This window comes from Vidua macroura, chromosome 1, assembly GCF_024509145.1.
Source record: "Vidua macroura isolate BioBank_ID:100142 chromosome 1, ASM2450914v1, whole genome shotgun sequence".
NCBI classification, from domain to species: Eukaryota; Metazoa; Chordata; class Aves; order Passeriformes; family Viduidae; genus Vidua; species Vidua macroura.
The window spans coordinates 10,639,152-10,658,099 of NC_071571.1; the positions used below are offsets into that span (position 1 = coordinate 10,639,152).

Below are 18,948 nucleotides of genomic sequence, written 5' to 3' on the forward strand. Positions count from 1 at the left end.
GAGCCGCGGGCGCGCTCCCTTTCCGGCGCGTGGCGCGGCGCTGGCGGTGGCCATGGCGCTCTACAACTTCAAGAAGATCACGGTGGTTCCGTCTGCCAAGGTACGGCCGCTCTCCCCCGTTCCTGCCTCGGCCCCTGCTTCTGCCCTCAGTGCCCTCAGCACCGGGCCGTCCCTCCCGTTCCTCCCGCTCGGCGGCTTCCGAGGCCCGCGCTGTCCTCCCGCCCCTTCCGCGGTACCGGCGTGGTGTCGGCCTTCGCCTTCTCCCCCTCCCGCGGGAGCCGTGGACTCGCCCGTGCTGGTGCTGCTGCGGCCGGCGGCCCGTACCATGTACAGTGTCGGGGGGGTCCTGTCAGCATCTTGGGCAGGGATCCTTAACACTGCGCTGTCCCTCACAAAAATCCCTCTTGTTTCCCAAACCTGCCTCATACCGAAACTCATCGCAGCGTCTTGCTTCAAAATAAAGTCCTCTGCCAGTCGGAGGAAGGGGTTTTAAATGAAGCAGGGTGAAGGGAGCTCCCCGCAGGCCTCGGTCTGGCTGGGGCGGCTGGGCCGGGGGCAGCCCGCGGTCCATTGGAATAGAAGCTGGACAGGGAACGGGCAAACTACTTATTCCTGCCTGCCCTAAAACATACGTGTCAAACTGTGCATGCACTTCACTCGTCAGCGTCCTCCTCCACCAAAATAAAATTGTTGCCTTTACAAGAGCATGACATTTTGTATCATTAATCATGTTTCCTCGATTGCAGGACTTCATAGATTTGACATTGTCAAAGACTCAGCGAAAGACCCCAACCGTCATTCATAAACATTATCAAATCCATCGGATTCGACATTTTTATATGCGAAAAGTCAAATATACTCAACAAAATTACCATGACAGACTCACTCAGATCTTAACAGATTTCCCGAAATTAGATGTAAGTGTTTTCTCATTTGCTGATTTCTCTGTGTAGACAATTTGGCTGATTTCAAGTAGATATTACTGTGAGTAGTAGGCAAAACCTGTACTGCAAAATTAGTATGTTCCTGTGAAGAAGTGAAGTCTAAGTTGTGGAGGTGGATGGTCGTTAAAGGTTGGATTTTACAAGCTTTTAGCTGATCAGATAGGTTTGCCAGAAGTTGCTTTTAAATTAAAACAAAATGTGGGGGGTTTTAAGTATATTGTATCTGCTTGTTTCTTCTGTGTGTATGCATATGGGAATTGTACTTATGTTTAGTCTTCCTGAGAAAATACCAAGAAATATAACATATCATATTGCTTTCCATCTTCAGGAGTTAATTTGACAACATAAATGTTGTCCTTGGCCCCATAAAGGGTAGGGTTAGAAACACATTATTAACTTCAATAACTGCAACTGTATCCATGTCCCAGTAGGACTTTTTTATGGGCAGTTTTCTGTTCAGACTGAAATTATTCACCTATTAAATTGGTTTTTTTGATAATTTCATACCCATTGAGTGTTGCTCCAGAATTCCCAGAAATATCTTCCGTTTTTTTTTTTTAACATCACATGGTGAAATTTCTTCAGGTAAATACATAGGTAGCTGAAATACTCTACTTAAAAGATTTGTACCGGAGATTCCACTTCCTTGAAAAGTTGAGGATTTATTTGAGCATTAAAAAAACCCGTTTTGTCCAGTCTTGTATAGAATTTCATGCAGCACTCAGAAAAGAAAAGGGATTTATGGTATTGCTATATTTCTGCTATAATATGAATTTCCTTTCAGAGGCAATTTCTGTTGGCTACTTGCAGTTTTTTACTTGGAAAAAAAAGAGACTTCAAAATTGTAATACGAAGTATTTTAGAAAGCAGAAAATCAAATGGAAACTCTGTATGAATAAGTCAAAGATGTGCTTGCAGAAGAAATTCAGAGGAATTAAGATTCATGCATTTAATGACCAAGCAGATTATTTTTCTAACATAAGATAGTAATAAAAATTGTTTGGCTTTCGGTGTCATTTGTGTTGCTGTACTGGAGCAAAATAAAAAAAGAACTTATGTGCAAGAAACAGTAATTTTAGAGTAAGAAAGTATGAGACTTACCATCATGCATTTGTTTTAGGATATTCATCCTTTTTACGCGGACCTGATGAATGTTCTGTATGACAAAGATCACTACAAGTTGGCTTTGGGGCAGATCAACATTGCCAAGAATCTGATTGACAAGTAAGGGGCGTTGATTTCTCTGGTTTTGCACGTGCCTGGTGGATTGTTGGCTGAATTCTGCTTTCCTGTGCCCGCAGCGTGGCCAAGGACTACGTGCGGCTGATGAAGTACGGCGACTCTCTGTACCGCTGCAAGCAGCTCAAACGGGCGGCCCTGGGACGCATGTGCACCATCATCAAGAGACAGAAACAGAGCCTGGAGTATTTGGAGCAAGGTTGATGTTGCATATGGGCTAAAAAATGCATTGGATATAAAGTTTATTACACTTAGTAGCAGAAGATTGTGTTTAGTACAGGTTACAGATCCAGGAAACACAGGAACAGTTTTAAAATCCCCAGATACTTAGTGTTTATTTTTCAACAAAATAGTTTTCTGTTTGAATATTTATTAAGCCTTATGGTATTACTAACAGTGATAAAACTTTTTTCTTTGTTTAAAAGTCACAGGCATGCTTTTACTTACCATTCTTTTCACTAACATATATGTGAAAAATGTTGCTAAAGATTTTGCAGACATTACTCCTTACTTCAGACTTATTAGTCCTTCAGGTTATGTTGCCTGATTTGGTGGAGTCATTCTAGCTGTAAGACTAGCTGGTCTTCATTTCTTAAATATTTCTTAAATTTTATTTTTGTTGTATGTAGGTACTTGTGGAGTCTTCAATCTATTACATACTTCCATGAATTATCATATCAGAAATGTTACTGATTTTTAGTTAAACAATTCAGCATATGTATAGTTATTCCATCTCAGTAAAACTTAAATCAGGGATACTTAAAAAATCTTTTTAACATTTCAGTACGACAGCATTTGTCTCGTTTGCCAACCATTGATCCCAATACACGAACTCTTCTGCTGTGTGGCTACCCAAATGTTGGGAAATCCAGCTTTATAAATAAGGTATGTGAGTGGTTTTTCCATAGATAATATTGAGATACAATTTAATTAAAATAAGGTAACTTCTGAACAATTTGATTTAGTTGTGGCTGTGTCTGTTGTGAGTAGTAGCAAGTTCAAATGTGTGAGTAGAGGTTGAATGAAATTCCTGAAGGTATAAATGGAAAGTGTTGATAGATTTCACTCTTAAAAATCCTTCTCCAAAACAGCATCCCATTAGCATATTTTCTGATAGATACTTGCCGAGAAGCTAGAATAACCAGTTTTTAGCTTTTTTTTTTTCCCTGTAGCAAAGGAAGTGTATTATAGTTTAGGGTATACTACTTTCAACTTCAGGAAATTTTAAATAAATATGTGTGACTAAATCTTGTTTTAAGGTTACAAGAGCAGATGTAGAAGTGCAGCCTTATGCCTTTACCACGAAATCTCTCTTTGTGGGACATATGGATTATAAGTATCTACGTTGGCAGGTAAGAACTGTTACTATTTTGCAGTTTCTTGAAAGAGTGAGCTGGTTATAGCCTGATTTGCCTTTTTGCCATGGCAGCTGCATTTTTGTTTCTTGATGAGACAGTCTGTGTGTGACAGCTGCTGTGCAAGGTGCAGTGTGCCAAGTGAAAGCAGCAGTCAAAACCTGTTCTAAAAATGTACATGCCTGGGTGTGTTTTCGATTGGAGGGAAGATGGGAAATGAAATTATTGACTAAAGCCAGATCACTTTTTATCACTCTCAAATTCTGGGCCGGGTAGGGACAGCATTTTCCCTTCCTCTGCAATACTTGGAGTGTTGGTTATGAAACCTCATTCTTCTTCCATTTCTACATTTTCACATTCTCAGTTTGGCAGAGCTCACAGTTCTATTTGTGACTGAAAGGAAAAACTGCTGCCATCTTAAAAAAGACAATATTGATTGAACAATCAAACACGTGTTCTGCAATAGCTGATCAGTAACACCTGGTTTAATGATGTTAATTTTAGGTAGTAGACACTCCTGGTATTTTGGATCACCCCCTGGAGGACAGGAACACCATTGAGATGCAGGCTATCACTGCCCTGGCACATCTGCGTGCTGCTGTGCTCTACGTGATGGATGTGTCTGAGCAGTGTGGGCATAGCCTGGAGGAGCAGGTGGAGCTCTTCAGAAATATTAAGCCATTGTTTGCTAACAAGGTGAGTTTCTTTCACATTATTAACAAACCCCACGGATTTATAACATGGTAGCTTGAATTAAGATTTTTTTTTTGCCTTTTTATCAGCCACTTATAATTGTTGCAAACAAATGTGATGTGAAGAGGATTTCAGAACTTCCTGAAGAGAGTCAGGTTAGGATAATTCTCTCACCTCTTTGTCTTCTGATGTTTACAAAAATGTGTGTGCATTGTGGATGGTTATAATTTTTATTGGGCAAAATATTTTACATGATCATTTCTTTATTGAACTGCTCTAATAGTGCAGTGGAAGGTGGCTTTGCAGGTCTCGACCCCGTCTTTCTTTAGTACTGTCTAATGTAGTCCTTGCCTGAATATTGTGAATGCCAGAAAGCAGGTTCTTAATGGTTTCAGAAATCTCTGATAGTGTGAGAACTTTCAATTACTGCTTTAATTGGAAGTTAGACAGTAGCTTTACTTGATAATCCTTTCAGTGACAGTTAGGCACAGTGAGCACTAGACTCAAGAGGTCTTCCTGAACAGTTGCAATAAAAGGTCCTGCAGGTTTAATTTGATTGTATCTACAGGCTAAAAAACATAGAATTTGTGTTTCTCTCACTCTTTTTTTTCTTTTTCCCTTATGGGTCATTTATAGGTGCCTTTTAAAAAGTAGTTATTTGCTTATAAAATAAGAAAGAGATTAAATAGAACTATAATTGTAAACTTTCCATCATCTTTTTCGAAACACCTTCTAATAAAATAGTAACGCATTGTATGTATTGATATTGGATTAAAATTTCTGGTGTTAATGTATTGTGGTATATTAAGAAATCACAGGAGGTCATTATTTGGGTAAATTTTTCCATTTTAGAAAATATTTGAAGCTTTTGAAGCAGAAGGATTTTCTGTAATAGAAACAAGTACGCTAACTGAAGAAGGTGTAATCCAAGTTAAAACAGAGGTAGGTGCATTCTCTTAGTTTCATCCCAAATGAACAACTAACATCTTGCTTCACTTGTATGAGTTTAATCTCAGTTAGACTGCATTATAGTGACAAACTTTAATAATGTTTTCCTTGTTGCACCTCAGTGAGCTTGGGTGAAAATGGAAAATAATGTAATAATAAGTTTTTCTTTAAATTGTGATTTTTTTCTGAGTCCTGTTAAAAAAATACATATCTGCACATGCATCTTCCTGTGATGCTTTTAACATAAAATAATTTGATGCTTTCTTGAGAGTTAGAAGTATAAGACAAAAAGAGAATAAGATGTGAAGCCAGATACTTGGGATTGCATGCCTGTAGTGTTATTTAAACATCTAAAAGGCTTTGTTCCTTACCTTACCTTGCCATGTGCATTTTCAGGCCTGTGACAGACTGTTGGCCCATCGTGTTGATACTAAAATGAGAGGAAACAAAGTGAATGAAGTGCTGAATAGATTACACTTGGCCATGCCAAACAAAAGAGATAACAAGGTAGGCTACATGTGTGCACTATTTAGTGTATTTTCCAGTACTTCTTAAGTAGGATAAGAATTCTGTCATTGTTAGTCTGCAAACAGATTCAAATGCTGAAGTTTTCTAATTTATTATCTGTAAGTGCCTTTCCTGGTGGGAGCTTGGGATTTTGTATTCTTCAGAAATACATTACAGTGCAGCTGGTGATTTATAGCAGTGTAAAAAAATTGATGTGAACTTTTCCTTTTTTTATTGGGGTGGATTTATTCCAGGAGCGACTGCCTTTTATACCTGAAGGAGTAGTAGCTCGTAAGAAACGCATGGAAGTAGACACTCCCAAGAGGAAGTTGGTAAGTGGCATCTCTAAATCAGGAAATCAGCAGCTGGATTTTAAATTTGCTGTGTTAGTCCATAGCTTCTAAATTAGATGGTATCTAAAGTCATGTATGTCTTTGCAGGAGAGAGATATTGAACTTGAAATGGGAGATGATTATATTTTGGATCTGCAGAGTAAGTATTAGATAAGAATTGGTATGACCATTATTATTACTAAACAGTAATGTATGGCTATTTCAGCCTTAAGGGGGAATACCTAAACCTGACTCCTTTCAACTAATTGCCAGTGTCACCATTTCATTGCATGCTATCCTTCTGTTCCAGAACTGGTGATCTTTAGTGATATGTTTTGTGATGTTACTCAGTTGTTTCCTATTTTGGAGTCACAGACATGAAACAGCTGGTCTGATGATTCAAGTGATTTTTTTCTTTCCATTCTGTATTGTAGTAGTTCATTAATTTTTGATGCTCTCTTTGTTCAGAAAGTATCAATATGAGAGAGAACTGCATATATTGTGTTTCAGCTGGGTTTTTGTTGCCTGGCGTGTCTTGGGGCAGTGAGTGATGCCATAACTGAGCAATCTTTGGCAGTAGGATGGAGATCAGAAATATTTCTGAATATAGCAGAGGTGCTGCCAAAGTCTTAGGGATAGGGTACTTCTTTTGTGTGTGTGGTCTGAGTGTTGTTTTTTGTCATGAAACATTCTTTTAAATTAATTTTTGTCTCTTTATCAACTTTTGTTGTATTTTTAAGAATACTGGGACTTAATGAATTCATCTGAGAAATATGATAAGATTCCAGAGATATGGGAAGGCCATAACATACTTGACTACATTGATCCTGATATAATGAGAGTGAGTTTTCCATTTATTGCTTTATACTTTTCTTTCCTCTTTCTCTCTTATTTGTTCAAAGTCAGTTACTATTTATAGATTAAAAACAAATCGTGTATCGTGAGAACCTGTTCTTGTTTTGCATTGTCTGCACTTGTCATGGGAAAAGAGACTAGTTTTTGAGTGATAAAGGACAGAATTTCAGAAGAATGGAAAATTGCTTCAGCTTGTCAGAATGATGGTGATCTCATCTGTTCCATTCTAAAATATGAGGTTTGCACTAGAAGTTATATTTCTTTGTTCTTTGACTACAGCTACAGGAATATAGCTATCAAACTTAATGTATTTTTAATAATATGAAGTTCATCCATCAGATTTATGTCTATGGAGGAAATGGACTGAATGCTCAATTTGTAACATTTTTATTTAATAATAATCACTGTTTGGATTTCCTGCTGGTTGTTGAGGAGGAGTGGTGAGTGCAGCCCACGGAGCCTGCCAGTTATGCAGCTGGGTTCCTGTGAATTGCTGGTGTTCTGGACTCACGTTGAATGTCAGAAGAGAAGGGTTTTTTCAGAGTCTGTTTCCAGAAATGGCACAGCAAGCACAGCTCACAGGGCAGTACAGCTGCTTCCACACGCTGGGCAGCTTTGGGCAGCCACACAAATTTAGCCAAGTGATAATGTGGAGTCTGCATTAGTTTGCACAGCAGTGTGTTCATGGGTTCACAGTAATCTCTGTCACCAGCCCCATTAGTGTGGTTATCAGGTAATGTAGTTCCTTCTTTGAAGGGCCTATGTGCTGTCATGGCCCAGGACCATGTACAAATGTAATGTTGAGGATCCTAATTCAAGGATCTGATCTCCATTTTACCTCTTCAAAATCTAAGAAACTGGAAGAATTGGAGAAAGAAGAAGAGCTGAGAGAAGCTGCTGGAGAATATGACAGTGAACCAGAAAGTGAAGATGAAGAAATTATGGAAATCAGACAACTGGCAAGGAAGATACGAGAAAAGAAGAAACTGAAAATCCTGCAGTCAAAGGAAAAAGATGTTCATGGTCCAAGGATGCCTAGAACAGCTAAAAAGGTGAGTGTAGAATATGTTCTGTAAAAAAAACCTTGCTGCTATGTAACAGCATCATGAAAGCATGTATCACTGTCAGGTAATGGAACTGATGGCTTTTGTTCATACTTGGCCCCTTCGCTGCTCCCTTCCTTCTGTTCTCCCAGGAGTTCTGGTTGCTGCTTAGCTGAGGAGGGATAGTAACCCTTTTTTTTTTTTTGTGTGTCACATAAGTGATTCTTGTGTAAAACTCCATTTATATTGCAGAAAAGGTTTTTAATAATATGATTCAGTTTGTTTAACTGGGTTGTTTCATTGTATATTGTCTGTTTGCTTAAAAATCAAAGAATTACAAGAATTAGACAATTACTGAAAATCACAATAATGTAAAATTTGTTCTGGAAAAGGTGATGTGTCTTTTTAGTAGCCAGGTATCATTCTTTCTGATGGCAGAGTCTCTTCTGACCAGTCCAGGACAATTGCAAGGTAATAAACTGGTAACTAGACATTCTGAGAAGATGAATCTAGCTGCTTTTGCCCCTAAGATCTCCTACCTTCTCCAGAGTGTGTGCCTTTTGGGAGAAAAGGAAACATTTTTGACCAAACAGCTTCTCCTTGTCAGCTTCCCCCAAAAAAGGCAAACTAATTTACATGATCTTTAGGAAATGTTGGGCCATTGGAATCCTGTGAATCAGAATTTATGGGTGCAAAAAAATAAATAGTAAAAAATGAAATGTGAAGGTAGGATGTCAATAACCTGCTTGTGGATATGATAAAGCCAGAAATATATAGTGAATATAATGGACTTGTGGTGTTTTATTGAGACAGAAAGTCAGGTGGAAGGATTTTTTTTTTTAATAAACATGTTTTCTTAACTGTATTTTTACAGGTGCAGAGGAAGGTGTTAGAGAAAGAAATGACTGATCTTGGACTTGACATGACTAATAAGGATGATGTAAGTTTTTGCTAATTAAACATAATATTTGTCTAAAAGAGACTTAGATTTCTCTGAGCACGGTTGAAAAGCTTATTATTATTGGCACAAGAGAGAGGTGGGGTCTATTAAGGGTGAATTAGGAATTACAGATGAGGCAGCTGGTACTGGAATTTTTTGAGTAATGTGATCAAAACAGATTGTATAAGCTGGAAAACTAACATCAAAAATCATATATGCATGTGCACTGCTTCCTTGGAATTTGTGTAGGATTCAAGAACAGGCTTAGCTAAGCATACTTCTTAATTATCAAGTCTGCTTTGTTGGATGAGACTCTACTATGTCAGAAATAGTAATAGTGACAGATCAGGCCTATCTTTTTATAGTTCATTAATTCCATGAGCTGTAATTGAAGTTTTTTAGGGCAGCTGGCATCTTTAAATGTAAGGCACATAAAGTACTTAATCAGAGACTGGCCTTCAGGAGACATTTTATTTTAACAGAAATTTAAAAACCCCAAAACACTTTTTACAGCAAATCCAGCAGTATTACAGCTCCCTGGATCTTGAGATCTCTAAGTCTTTAGCTAAATAACGAGTTAGGAAACAAGAACTGTCAACATTGCACATCTGAAGCAAGCATTTATGGTCCTGAGAGGTGCCATGCCATGTTGATGTAGGAGCCATGTAGGAATGTAATACTTATGCTATAACATAACATGACCAGTCTCCATGTCTGAAATTCTTCAGGGCTATGCCCAGTGCACAGGACATTAATCAGGGTAGGTTTCATCATTGCTATTTTGCTGTTGCAAAATTGCTTAAGCATTGCTATCCATTAATTTGTATCTTTTTATTGATTACTTATGAGTCTACTCCACCAAAAGAAAAAAGCCATTTAGTAATTGTGGAGGGAAAAAAGCTAATATTCACTGAAATATGAGTGTTCCTGTAGGACAGAGAGGCAGTGACCAACAACTGTCAAGGTCTTTATGTTACTATGGAATAACCAATATAATTTATCACAGCAATCCACTTCCTGTTTTTCCTATTACTCTGATTAGAAATGAGCTGGTTGTTTCTGACTTTAAAGGTTAAATGATGCTACTGTGGAATAGCCAATATAATTTATCACAGCAATCCACTTCCTGTTTTTCCTATTACTCTGATTAGAAGTGAGCTGATTGTTTCTGGCTTTAAAGGTTAAATGATGTTTTCAATTTCAGGCACATTACGTGAGGAGGTCACGCAGCACCACGAGGAAACGTAAACGTGATGAGTCTGAAACGCCCAAGTCGGTGTCGCGCAGTCGCAGCTGCTCTCGCACACCACGGGATGTGTCTGGCCTTCGGGATGAAAAGGTTTGTTATTTACCTGTATTTACTTGTTTGGCAGCTCAACCAGCATGATTGTACCTAGACCAGCTCCTGGGAGACTTCAGAGTAGGCTGGTTATGTTTGTCCAGAGTTTGTGTTTGGTCTCCCTGCAGCTTGATCATCTTTTCATTTGGACTCTGTTTCTCTACTTCCTTCTTACAAATAACATGTAATAATATAGACCAAAGAAGTACATTTTAATTCTTGTCTCTAAATGTAAGTCTGAAGAAAAAATTCTGCAAACTGTGGTTCTATCTTTAGTAAGTGAGGAATTCAGGGATAGCATGATCCTGTGTTAGTGTACTGGAAAGTTTTGCTAAGAAGGGTTAGTGTCACTTTGATAGTGTCACAGTGATGCTGCTCTAGAGTTGGTGTTAATGTCCTTGATAAAACCATCCAGCTTAGTGGGTTTTTTAAAGGTAAAGCTTGTTACCTGAGTTACTCAGGAAGTTACTCTGCATCTTTGTTTGTTTGTTTTTAAATAGATGGTGAAGAAGGTTAAGATCATGGCAAAGAAAGCTCAAAAGAAAATGAATCGCCTGGGCAGGAAAGGAGAGGCAGACAGGCACATATTTAACTTGAAGCCAAGACATCTGCTGACTGGGAAGAGAAAATCTGGTAAAACACAGAGAAGATAAGCAGTCTTCTGGATCAAAATTAAAAACTGATAAAAAAAAAAACAAATTCAAAATCAAAATTAAATTTCTTAAAACTAAAGTCGTCATCTTTTTTAGTAATACTTGATATTTAAGTGTGTGTTTTGTGTTAGTGCTTATGATACTTCAAGTTCAGTATTTCAATACCTTGATGTTGCACTTCCAAGAAATACCATGAGAGAAATTTCTCAATTCTAGTGGCAGAAACCATTTATAGACAGACATAAAAAAATACTTTCTTCCATATTCTTATTCTTGACTTTCATGTATCAGTAAAGTGTTTATATTTCTATAAAAACCTAATTTAAAATGAGGTTAAATCTAGAAATGTGAACATTTTGTTAAACTACCATTGATAAAAAATGCCTGGGTTCAGTAAGGTTTGGATTGCTGCATGCAGGTAATCCTTTGTGATGAGTTTATGTTGCTGGTGAAGGCTGAAACGGGTGGGAAAATAACAGGAAAGCATCAAGAACTAGACAAAGTTTGCTGCCACTTTACTGAGATCCAGGGTGACTGGAGAAGAAACTGCATTTCTAGTACTGACCTGCAGCCTGTAATAACCTAATACAGCAGGGGTAGGGAAGGTTACACCTTGCAGCCTTGAATATTTCAATTAATATATTTCAGATACATAGAGAACAAGGATCAGACTGAAATTTTGTGCCAAGCACATGCTACTGTCATCCTTGGCTTAGCAAGACATTTTCTCTTCATGATCTGATAAATAAAATTCTACTCAAGGCAAAATATATTGTCATATGTGAAATACTTTCTTTTTGTCCCTACTTGGTCAATGGTTATGTAGAGGTTTGCAAAATGATACATTATAAATGTATTTCTTGGAAAGTGCACTTCAAAGCCATGTTAAAAAAAAAAAGAGGGGGGGAAGAAAGAAACCTCAAATCACTACTTTTTGATATACAGCCAGTAACTGGCTTTCAGATGTCAGCTTTTGCAGCATGTGTAAATTGATAGAGTTTCACTCATCTACTTTGTGTAATAAATTCAGAATTAAAGCATACTGTAATGCCACAAAGAAGACCGAGGTCAAGAAAAATTTCTGAGGGACTTAGAGGACCTGTTAAGCAAAGTTTTTCTTTCAGCTTCTGTATGCACAGGGCTTCTACTTCAAGATCTGTTTTGCCAGCTTTTGCTCCAAGCTGAACTAGAAAAACAGCTTTTTCTGCTGCCCTGCCCATATCATGCTGCTTCAGTGGTGTTTAATGGACAGGGTGCTGCTTAAGAGTGTGGCAATGACACATTATTCTCCATGTGGCTTCACATCTGAAAAGAAAACAACAGTCCAAGGGTTTAGGCAAGGTGTTTTAATTATAAAGTTAGATTTAAGAAGTATTTGAGAACTTCTCCATTGCCTACAGCTGGCTATCATGGCTAATTGCACAGAATTCAAGCAAGCTGCTACATCACATCACTGTTCCCTCACCTGATATTATTTGCTTTGAAACAATACAGCAGCTCTGGCCAATACACCACAAACTTGGCTCTAAAACCTCAAAGTGTTGAACTACTGGAGGTGCTGGTACAAGGAAGCTTCAGTGCTGCAGTCACAACATGGATGAGAAAGAAAAACTTTGACCACGGAAAAAGTTAGTTTTGCCCTGAATCCAGACAGAATCCTTACAACCATGTTTACTTGTAATGATAAGTGGTATGACAAACATCCTATTTCATCAGGCTCTGGGAGAACTTAAAAACTAGTTTGAGTAGTGTGCTAACAGAAGAAAGCACAAACTTTTTTGAGGACCCTCCATCCCCCCCATCCATAATTAAAATTGAAGCACCCTTGAGTATTTGTGTTATTGAAAAAAGCCTCCTAAGTTACTAGTAACTGATTGACTGCAAGATCAAAAAGGATTAGCTCTGGTAATTTCTAATTAACTGACATCAAGACCGAGAGTTAGCTCACAAACTGTCAGTCTTGAATTTTGGGGTTCAGTGGGTTTGAGTTGTCTGGGAATGACTATTACAGGAAAAGAAAAGCTCTTGTATCAAGATGCCTTGTTTCCTGGAAAATGGAGAAGAGCCATTTAGTGCACATCCTGTCTCCAAAGACAGACTACTGACATTAGACAGGTACCATTTACATTTGCTGTAATTAACTTTTTTTTTTTTTTTTAATTTGAGATGTCCAGTATTCAACCATCAACTAATCAGAAAAGCCTGGTGGGGGAAAAAAACCCAAACACTGTTTATTATCTAAAGCTTTAACACATATGTCAGCACTTCAAAATCAAACTTACTCCACACAGGCAATCCAATTACTTAAGCTTTTATGGGTTTGGTTAATTATAGAGTACAGTAGCTGAAGAGATTTGCTTTCTGCAATTAAAAATAATCCTGATTACTTTGAATTGTTTTTTTCTTCTGGCAATTGGTCTTCTCAACATCACAGCAGAGCCCACAGTCATGTGTAATCACTGTTTAAGGCGTGGTTAAGCTCAGTGGGAACACCCCAGTCCTCCTGCCTGAGCTGGGCAGGAGGTGCCTGGGCTCCCTCCCAGGTGTGCAGGGCACACAAGGGCTGAGGATCTTTCACTAGCAATGGAGGAAGAGGAACCCAGGGGTTTCATGCTACTGTTACCCATTTCACATGAGATCTTAACAGGCCCAAGAGAACCAAGGATGAGGGGGAAGAGGTGACAAAGACAGAAGGAAAAACACTGGCTATGACATCTATAAATTAAACATGCTCCATGTGGACCAAGTCTCTGCATGTACATCATGATTTATCAGTGTTAATGAGACAACACATCACTGCTAGCCTTCAGCACCTTTTATGCCAGCTATTTACATTCGGTGTATTTTTTCATGCTCAACAAATTTTTTCAAGTTATTCAAGTTATCCCACCACTTAAAAAGAAAGGTCTCTGCTATCAGCTTGAACCATGGAGTAATCTTAACTTCATTCCTGGCAGCTTTGTCCAAGAGCTGTTTCAGTTCTTTCTGTGTCACATAGCAGTAGCTTTGGATCTCGTTGGGATCAGGATTCAGTGTCACATCCTTCTGCACAAATAAGATATAGTCTATCTCATGTTCTCCCCAGATGCCATCAGATTTGGCCTTGTAGTGAATTCGTGTCAGGTAGGAGATTTCTTCTGGAGGTACCTAAAACCAAAACACGTGTCAGAAGTGCTGCCAGACCAGGATAATTGCACTGCTGGGCATTGCAGTACAACTTATCAGCTATTATCCTCTTCCTTAGAAATTATTTGTTCCCAGGTATACAAATGCAATGCACTTTTTCACAAAGAATTACTAAGAAAAAAACCAATTTAAAGCAGTTTGATGGCATGAATTGCACAGCATTTCCCTAGCCAGACTCACCCTGTAATACTTGGGAGTGTATTTCTCCTGTATGGTATGCTTTAAATAATGTTTACCAGACTTTTTTGCACATTCACTGAGCACTGGTGAACACAAACACTTGCACCTACCCCTCACTTCCCAAGGAAAAGACCTGACAACTACCTGAAGCCAAGGTCAGAACCATGTACTGACAGACCAAGTGTAACCCTGCCCTCCAGGGATCTCTGGAAGTTCACTCAGTTCTCTGCCTCTCCAAAGAGAAGTTCATTTTTTGGTTTGAGGCTGACTCTGTCTGCCAGACACGGTCTCTAAACTGGCAAATGCTGGCAAGAATTCCTGTTTCTCCCTCCTTTACCTGCTCCATGGGAATTCCCAATTCTGCTTTCAGTCGTCTCTGTGCTGCTCTCCGAACACCAATGGCATCATTTTCTTCAAGTTCTTGTGGATGGCTTAGAGGGTGACTGCAGCAAGTGTTGGTAAAACAATCTGCAAGAAGTTCAATCAGTTCATTTTTGACACATATAAGGACCTGGGGAAAAAAAAAATCCAAAAAAACACAACACCAAAATGCCCCAGAGACAAAGGCTAGTTATTCAACACATCCCAGCTTCATTTCTGTTTTGCAGAGAAGGGTTACAGAAAGAGGGTTTTTACACCTCTTATTTTCCTTTACATATTTTGCACTGGGATTTGCCTCTGCCGAGCACTACTTTGCAGGCTAGTGTTTGATACCCATGAGGACAGGCATTCTTGTCCCCAACACATCTACTTAGAGAGCCAGTCTGTAAAGACCTTGTTTATCTCTCAAATGCTAATTAAAATTGCTTTTGGGAGTTCATATGTAACAGAATAATGAAAATATTCCCACAGCTTCAAGAACAGCTGTCAGTAAGTAGAATTAAATACAAAGTTTATACCTGTGTTTAAAGGACAACAATCCATACTCTGCTTTTCATTTTTTCCTTCTCTGCTAACCAGTCAAAATGCTCAAACATGGTTGTAGATATTTTATTTTAGATGCTTTTGATCTCAACTTTTATAGACAAAAGGTTGAAACAATCTCTAAAGTAAAAATGCCCTTGAAAAAAAGAAAAAGGTCTTCCTCCGTCAAGTTGGAAACACTTGATTTTGTTTTCCACTGAAAATTCTGGAACAAACAACTTCATGCTCCCTCCAGCATGCCTCATGTAAGCTGTTTCTATTTGATTCCCCTCCTTATTTGTATGCCTCTCCATTTGCATTTGACAGTAATAGTTCAGGAGTGTTCAAAAGTCATGCACTGCATGGTTGGGCCACACAGCCTCATTCTGGCAGAGTTAAACAAGTGCTTGTTAAGACAACACAGACAAAGGTCCACAGATCTCCCAGGCACCAGGGCTCTGCTGCACATCAGATTTTACCAGTGCAATGGGACACTCTCCACAGCCACCAGAGCCATTTCTTCAACCCAATAAATGTCTTGCAGCAGAGGGGGTAAACGCCACACCCTCTGCCCTTGCATGAACAGGATCAAACATGTCAGGGAACAACCATTTCCCAAGAACATCTATAACAATACACAAGCATTTCCATTATCTTATTTCACCCACAAGGTATTTTGAACTCTCAAAAGTATTGGAAGTATGTACTCTCTAAAGTAGTAAATTCTAAAACCTCAGAATGAGTTACACTGCAGAACTGGATTGACATATATTTTTTTAAATATTGATTTAAATAAAACATTTATATAAATACAGTGTTTCAATACTAACCTGGAAATGTAATTTTTGCATTTGACCTCTGCTGCAGCAGCAGTTTATTTTCGGTATTAAATAAGAAAACACTGAAAGCTCGGTGCAGTAAACCTAAAAATAAGAAAACCCCAAACAAACAACAAAACTGAGATATTTAATAGAAGAGGAAAAAAAAATATGAAGACAGTTAAGGGCTTATAATGGCTTCATGTTTACATAATCCAATTCAAAATTAATATATGTTAAAAACCAGTGATTTGATAAATAACTCAAAAGCTATTATTCAAGTTTCTCAGCTTATGCAAAATATGAAATTAGAAGAGTTCCTAGAACAAAAATGCAACAGAGGAGTTCTTCTAAACTCAGTCAGTTCACCATTCTGAATGTGCAATTTGGGCAAGCTTCCAAGGAGAACTTGGCACCCATAAATTTACAATCAAAAAGAGACGACTCAAAAATTCTTAAAAAACTGCATTTCAAGACCCTTCAAGAATTGCAAAAGCAGAACAAAAATAGGCTCAATTAAAAACAGTAGAATTGCTGTTTTCTTCACCTTTTGAGTCTGTTATTCCTCACTCTTCAGGAAGATGCTTTCCCTAAGTACATAAAAAGAGGTCACACACTACCACGAGAGACTGTTGAATCTGACCAACCTCAATTAAACCCAAAATCAGTTAAACCCTTTCCTTCAAACCCTTAGCAGTGTTTGAAGAAGAACTCTGGGCGAACTACTTTAAAATGAAATCCTTTTCTACTTGAAAAGAACTCAGCAAAGAAGCAAACAGCATTCTTTAGAAAAAGCTACACAGAACCAGGTATCCATAATAGGAAAAAATATTACTTTATGTTCAAAACGTGATTAAAAATATTTGTCAAGCTTGTATGTGCAATCACACATTTCTCTCCTTTGCAATTGCCTCCAATTGAGTGTTCCTCCATTCTCCAGAATTTTAACATTAAATAGTTTATGCTGAGGAGGAGGGGCCTAAGGGGAGGTACTTGCTCTGGTTTGATCCAACACTCACCTGAGATCAAGGCTTTAATTTAATCATGGCTACGCTTCTGAAAATATTTAATCAACTTAATGGTTCCATAAGGAGATAAGCAAGCCGTACCTTTGTCAATGTTTTCATTCAAGTGACAGTTTTTCTTGGTCTCTGCTCCAATCTTATTGTCATTTTCATCAATAAGGATGCACATCTCTGCCAAGAGCTGCACCTGCTGCTCATCCAGGTGATCTGTGTTTACTTCAGGCATCCTGATGGTAGCACACGTTCTACTGAAGACAGACAATGAAGAGTCAGTCAGTAAAAACAACATCCATAAGGTCCTGGGCAGAGTGTGAGAAATAACCTAATGGCTTGTTTCTCTGACATGGTGTAAATGGCACACCAATTTTATTCTGAGAGGGTTTACATGCTTTTAGTTTCCTGAGATTTCTTATCCACATAGCAACACCTGACAGGTGCTTGAAGCACTTTTATTTCTCAGGAAGCCCTTGCAGCTGCTGCAGGGCAGCCATGCTGAGCCTATTATTTTTATGGGCTGTCAGTGGGAGGAATTCCAGTTCCAAAGCTCAAGCTGTGTACCAGCTCTGGCTGTTTTATAACACCAGGTATCCTGTCCACGAGGATTTTTCCTCTCCACAGTCTTTAAAGGCTAGGGAACAGAGTTTCAACACGAGGCACCTCCAAAGCAATACCTGCCCTGCCCCGAGCCTCTGGTGCCGCGGGTGTGCCCCCGGCAGCCCAAAGAATCCCTGAATGGGTCAGGTTGGAAGGGATCACAGGGGTCACCTGGTGACCTTCCTGCTCTGTCTGGGTCATCCCAGAGCACACGGCACAGGACTGCATTCAGACAGCTCTGGAGCATCCCCGGCGAGGGGGCTCCACACCGACTCCAGGCAACCTGTTCCACTGCACGGTCACCCACACAGGAAAGGAATTCTTCCTCACGCCCAGGGGCGAATGCCTGTCCATCAGTTTCTGCCCCTTGCCTCTTATTGCTCAGCAACGGGGAGCATCCCCTTCGCACTCTCCCATGAATATTTATAGATATTAACGATGTCTCCTCTCAGCTGTTTCTCCTCAAGGCTGAACAGACCCAGCTCCCTCAGCCTTTACTTCTGACCTTCATAACCTTCGCTACCTTCCGACAGACCCTCTCCAGGAGCTCCTCGTCTCTCGGGTACGGAGGAGTCCGGAACCGGACACAGAGTTCTGGATGCGCCCCGGCAGGGCTGAGGGGCAGGGCGGCCGCCCTCGGCCCTCTCGGCCGCTGTCCCCGTGCCCCGCTCTCCACTCCCCGCTCACCTCGCTGTCCGTGCGCTCGGCGCCCGCCGCTCTCCCCTCACGCCGGGGCCGCTCCGAGGGGCCGCGCTCCCGGCCCGGCGCAGCGCGCGCCACATCGCTCGTCACACCCCGCCCGCCAATGGCGCCGCCGCCCGGCGCTGACGTCACCGCATCGCCCGATCGCCCCACTGCGGCGCGGGGGGCGGTGCCAGCAGTGACAGGTCGGGGCAGCGGAGCGCGCGGCCAATCGCGACACAGCCCCGGAGCGGCGCTGGCCAATAGAGACAGGGAGCGGCGGCGAGCTGGCCAATGGGAGCGGGGCGGCGCGGCGGGCGGGCCGTGCGGCCGTGCCCACAGCCGGCACGGGAGAGGGTTGGGATCAGGATCGGGCTCCCTGAGCAGGGAGAAGCCTTTGGCTTCCGACAGGAATCACAGAATCAGTGAGGCTGTAAAAGGCCTCTGAGGTCATCGAGTCCGGACAGTGACCGGACAGTACCATGTCAACCAGACCATGGCACTGAGTGCCACATCCAGTCTTCGCTTAAACACCTCCGGGGACCGGGACTCCACCACCTCCCTGGGCAGCGCATTCCGATGTCTAAAGACTGAATATTTCTAACATTCAGCGCTGCTTATGGTCTTTTCACCCACCCTCGAAAACCGAAGGACTGTGCCCAAGTACCGGCTCCCACAAATGTGCCAGTGTTTGTGGCAAGCAGTTCCAGCAC

At 40.3% G+C, this 18,948-nt stretch overlaps 2 protein-coding genes across 4 annotated transcripts; one reads left to right on the forward strand and one right to left on the reverse strand.

The window, feature by feature from the left end:
• The first annotated feature begins 15 nt into the window (after positions 1–15).
• On the forward strand, positions 16–10,927 carry GTPBP4 (GTP binding protein 4). The gene is made up of 17 exons (XM_054000004.1): positions 16–100; positions 747–917; positions 2,065–2,168; positions 2,246–2,382; positions 2,968–3,068; positions 3,443–3,535; positions 4,043–4,234; positions 4,321–4,386; positions 5,084–5,173; positions 5,576–5,686; positions 5,941–6,018; positions 6,127–6,178; positions 6,759–6,859; positions 7,728–7,925; positions 8,791–8,856; positions 10,061–10,195; positions 10,696–10,927. The coding sequence occupies exons 1-17, from the start codon at positions 53–55 to the stop codon at positions 10,846–10,848; spliced, it is 1,896 nt and encodes a 631-aa protein (XP_053855979.1). The 5' UTR covers positions 16–52; the 3' UTR covers positions 10,849–10,927.
• A 1,252-nt stretch (positions 10,928–12,179) lies between these two features.
• Positions 12,180–18,348, reverse strand: IDI1 (isopentenyl-diphosphate delta isomerase 1). 3 transcript variants are annotated; one of them, XM_054000018.1, is made up of 5 exons: positions 18,242–18,348; positions 17,045–17,208; positions 15,948–16,040; positions 14,552–14,682; positions 12,180–13,995 (listed from the first exon to the last, which is right to left on the reverse strand). In XM_054000018.1, the coding sequence occupies exons 1-5, from the start codon at positions 18,334–18,336 to the stop codon at positions 13,678–13,680; spliced, it is 801 nt and encodes a 266-aa protein (XP_053855993.1). In that variant the 5' UTR covers positions 18,337–18,348; the 3' UTR covers positions 12,180–13,677. The 3 variants fall into 3 exon arrangements, with proteins under 3 accessions (XP_053855993.1, XP_053856003.1, XP_053856014.1); XM_054000028.1 differs by having other exon boundaries at positions 17,045–17,205; positions 18,242–18,333; XM_054000039.1 differs by lacking the exon at positions 18,242–18,348 and adding an exon at positions 18,060–18,077.
• Between the last annotated feature and the right edge of the window lie 600 nt (positions 18,349–18,948).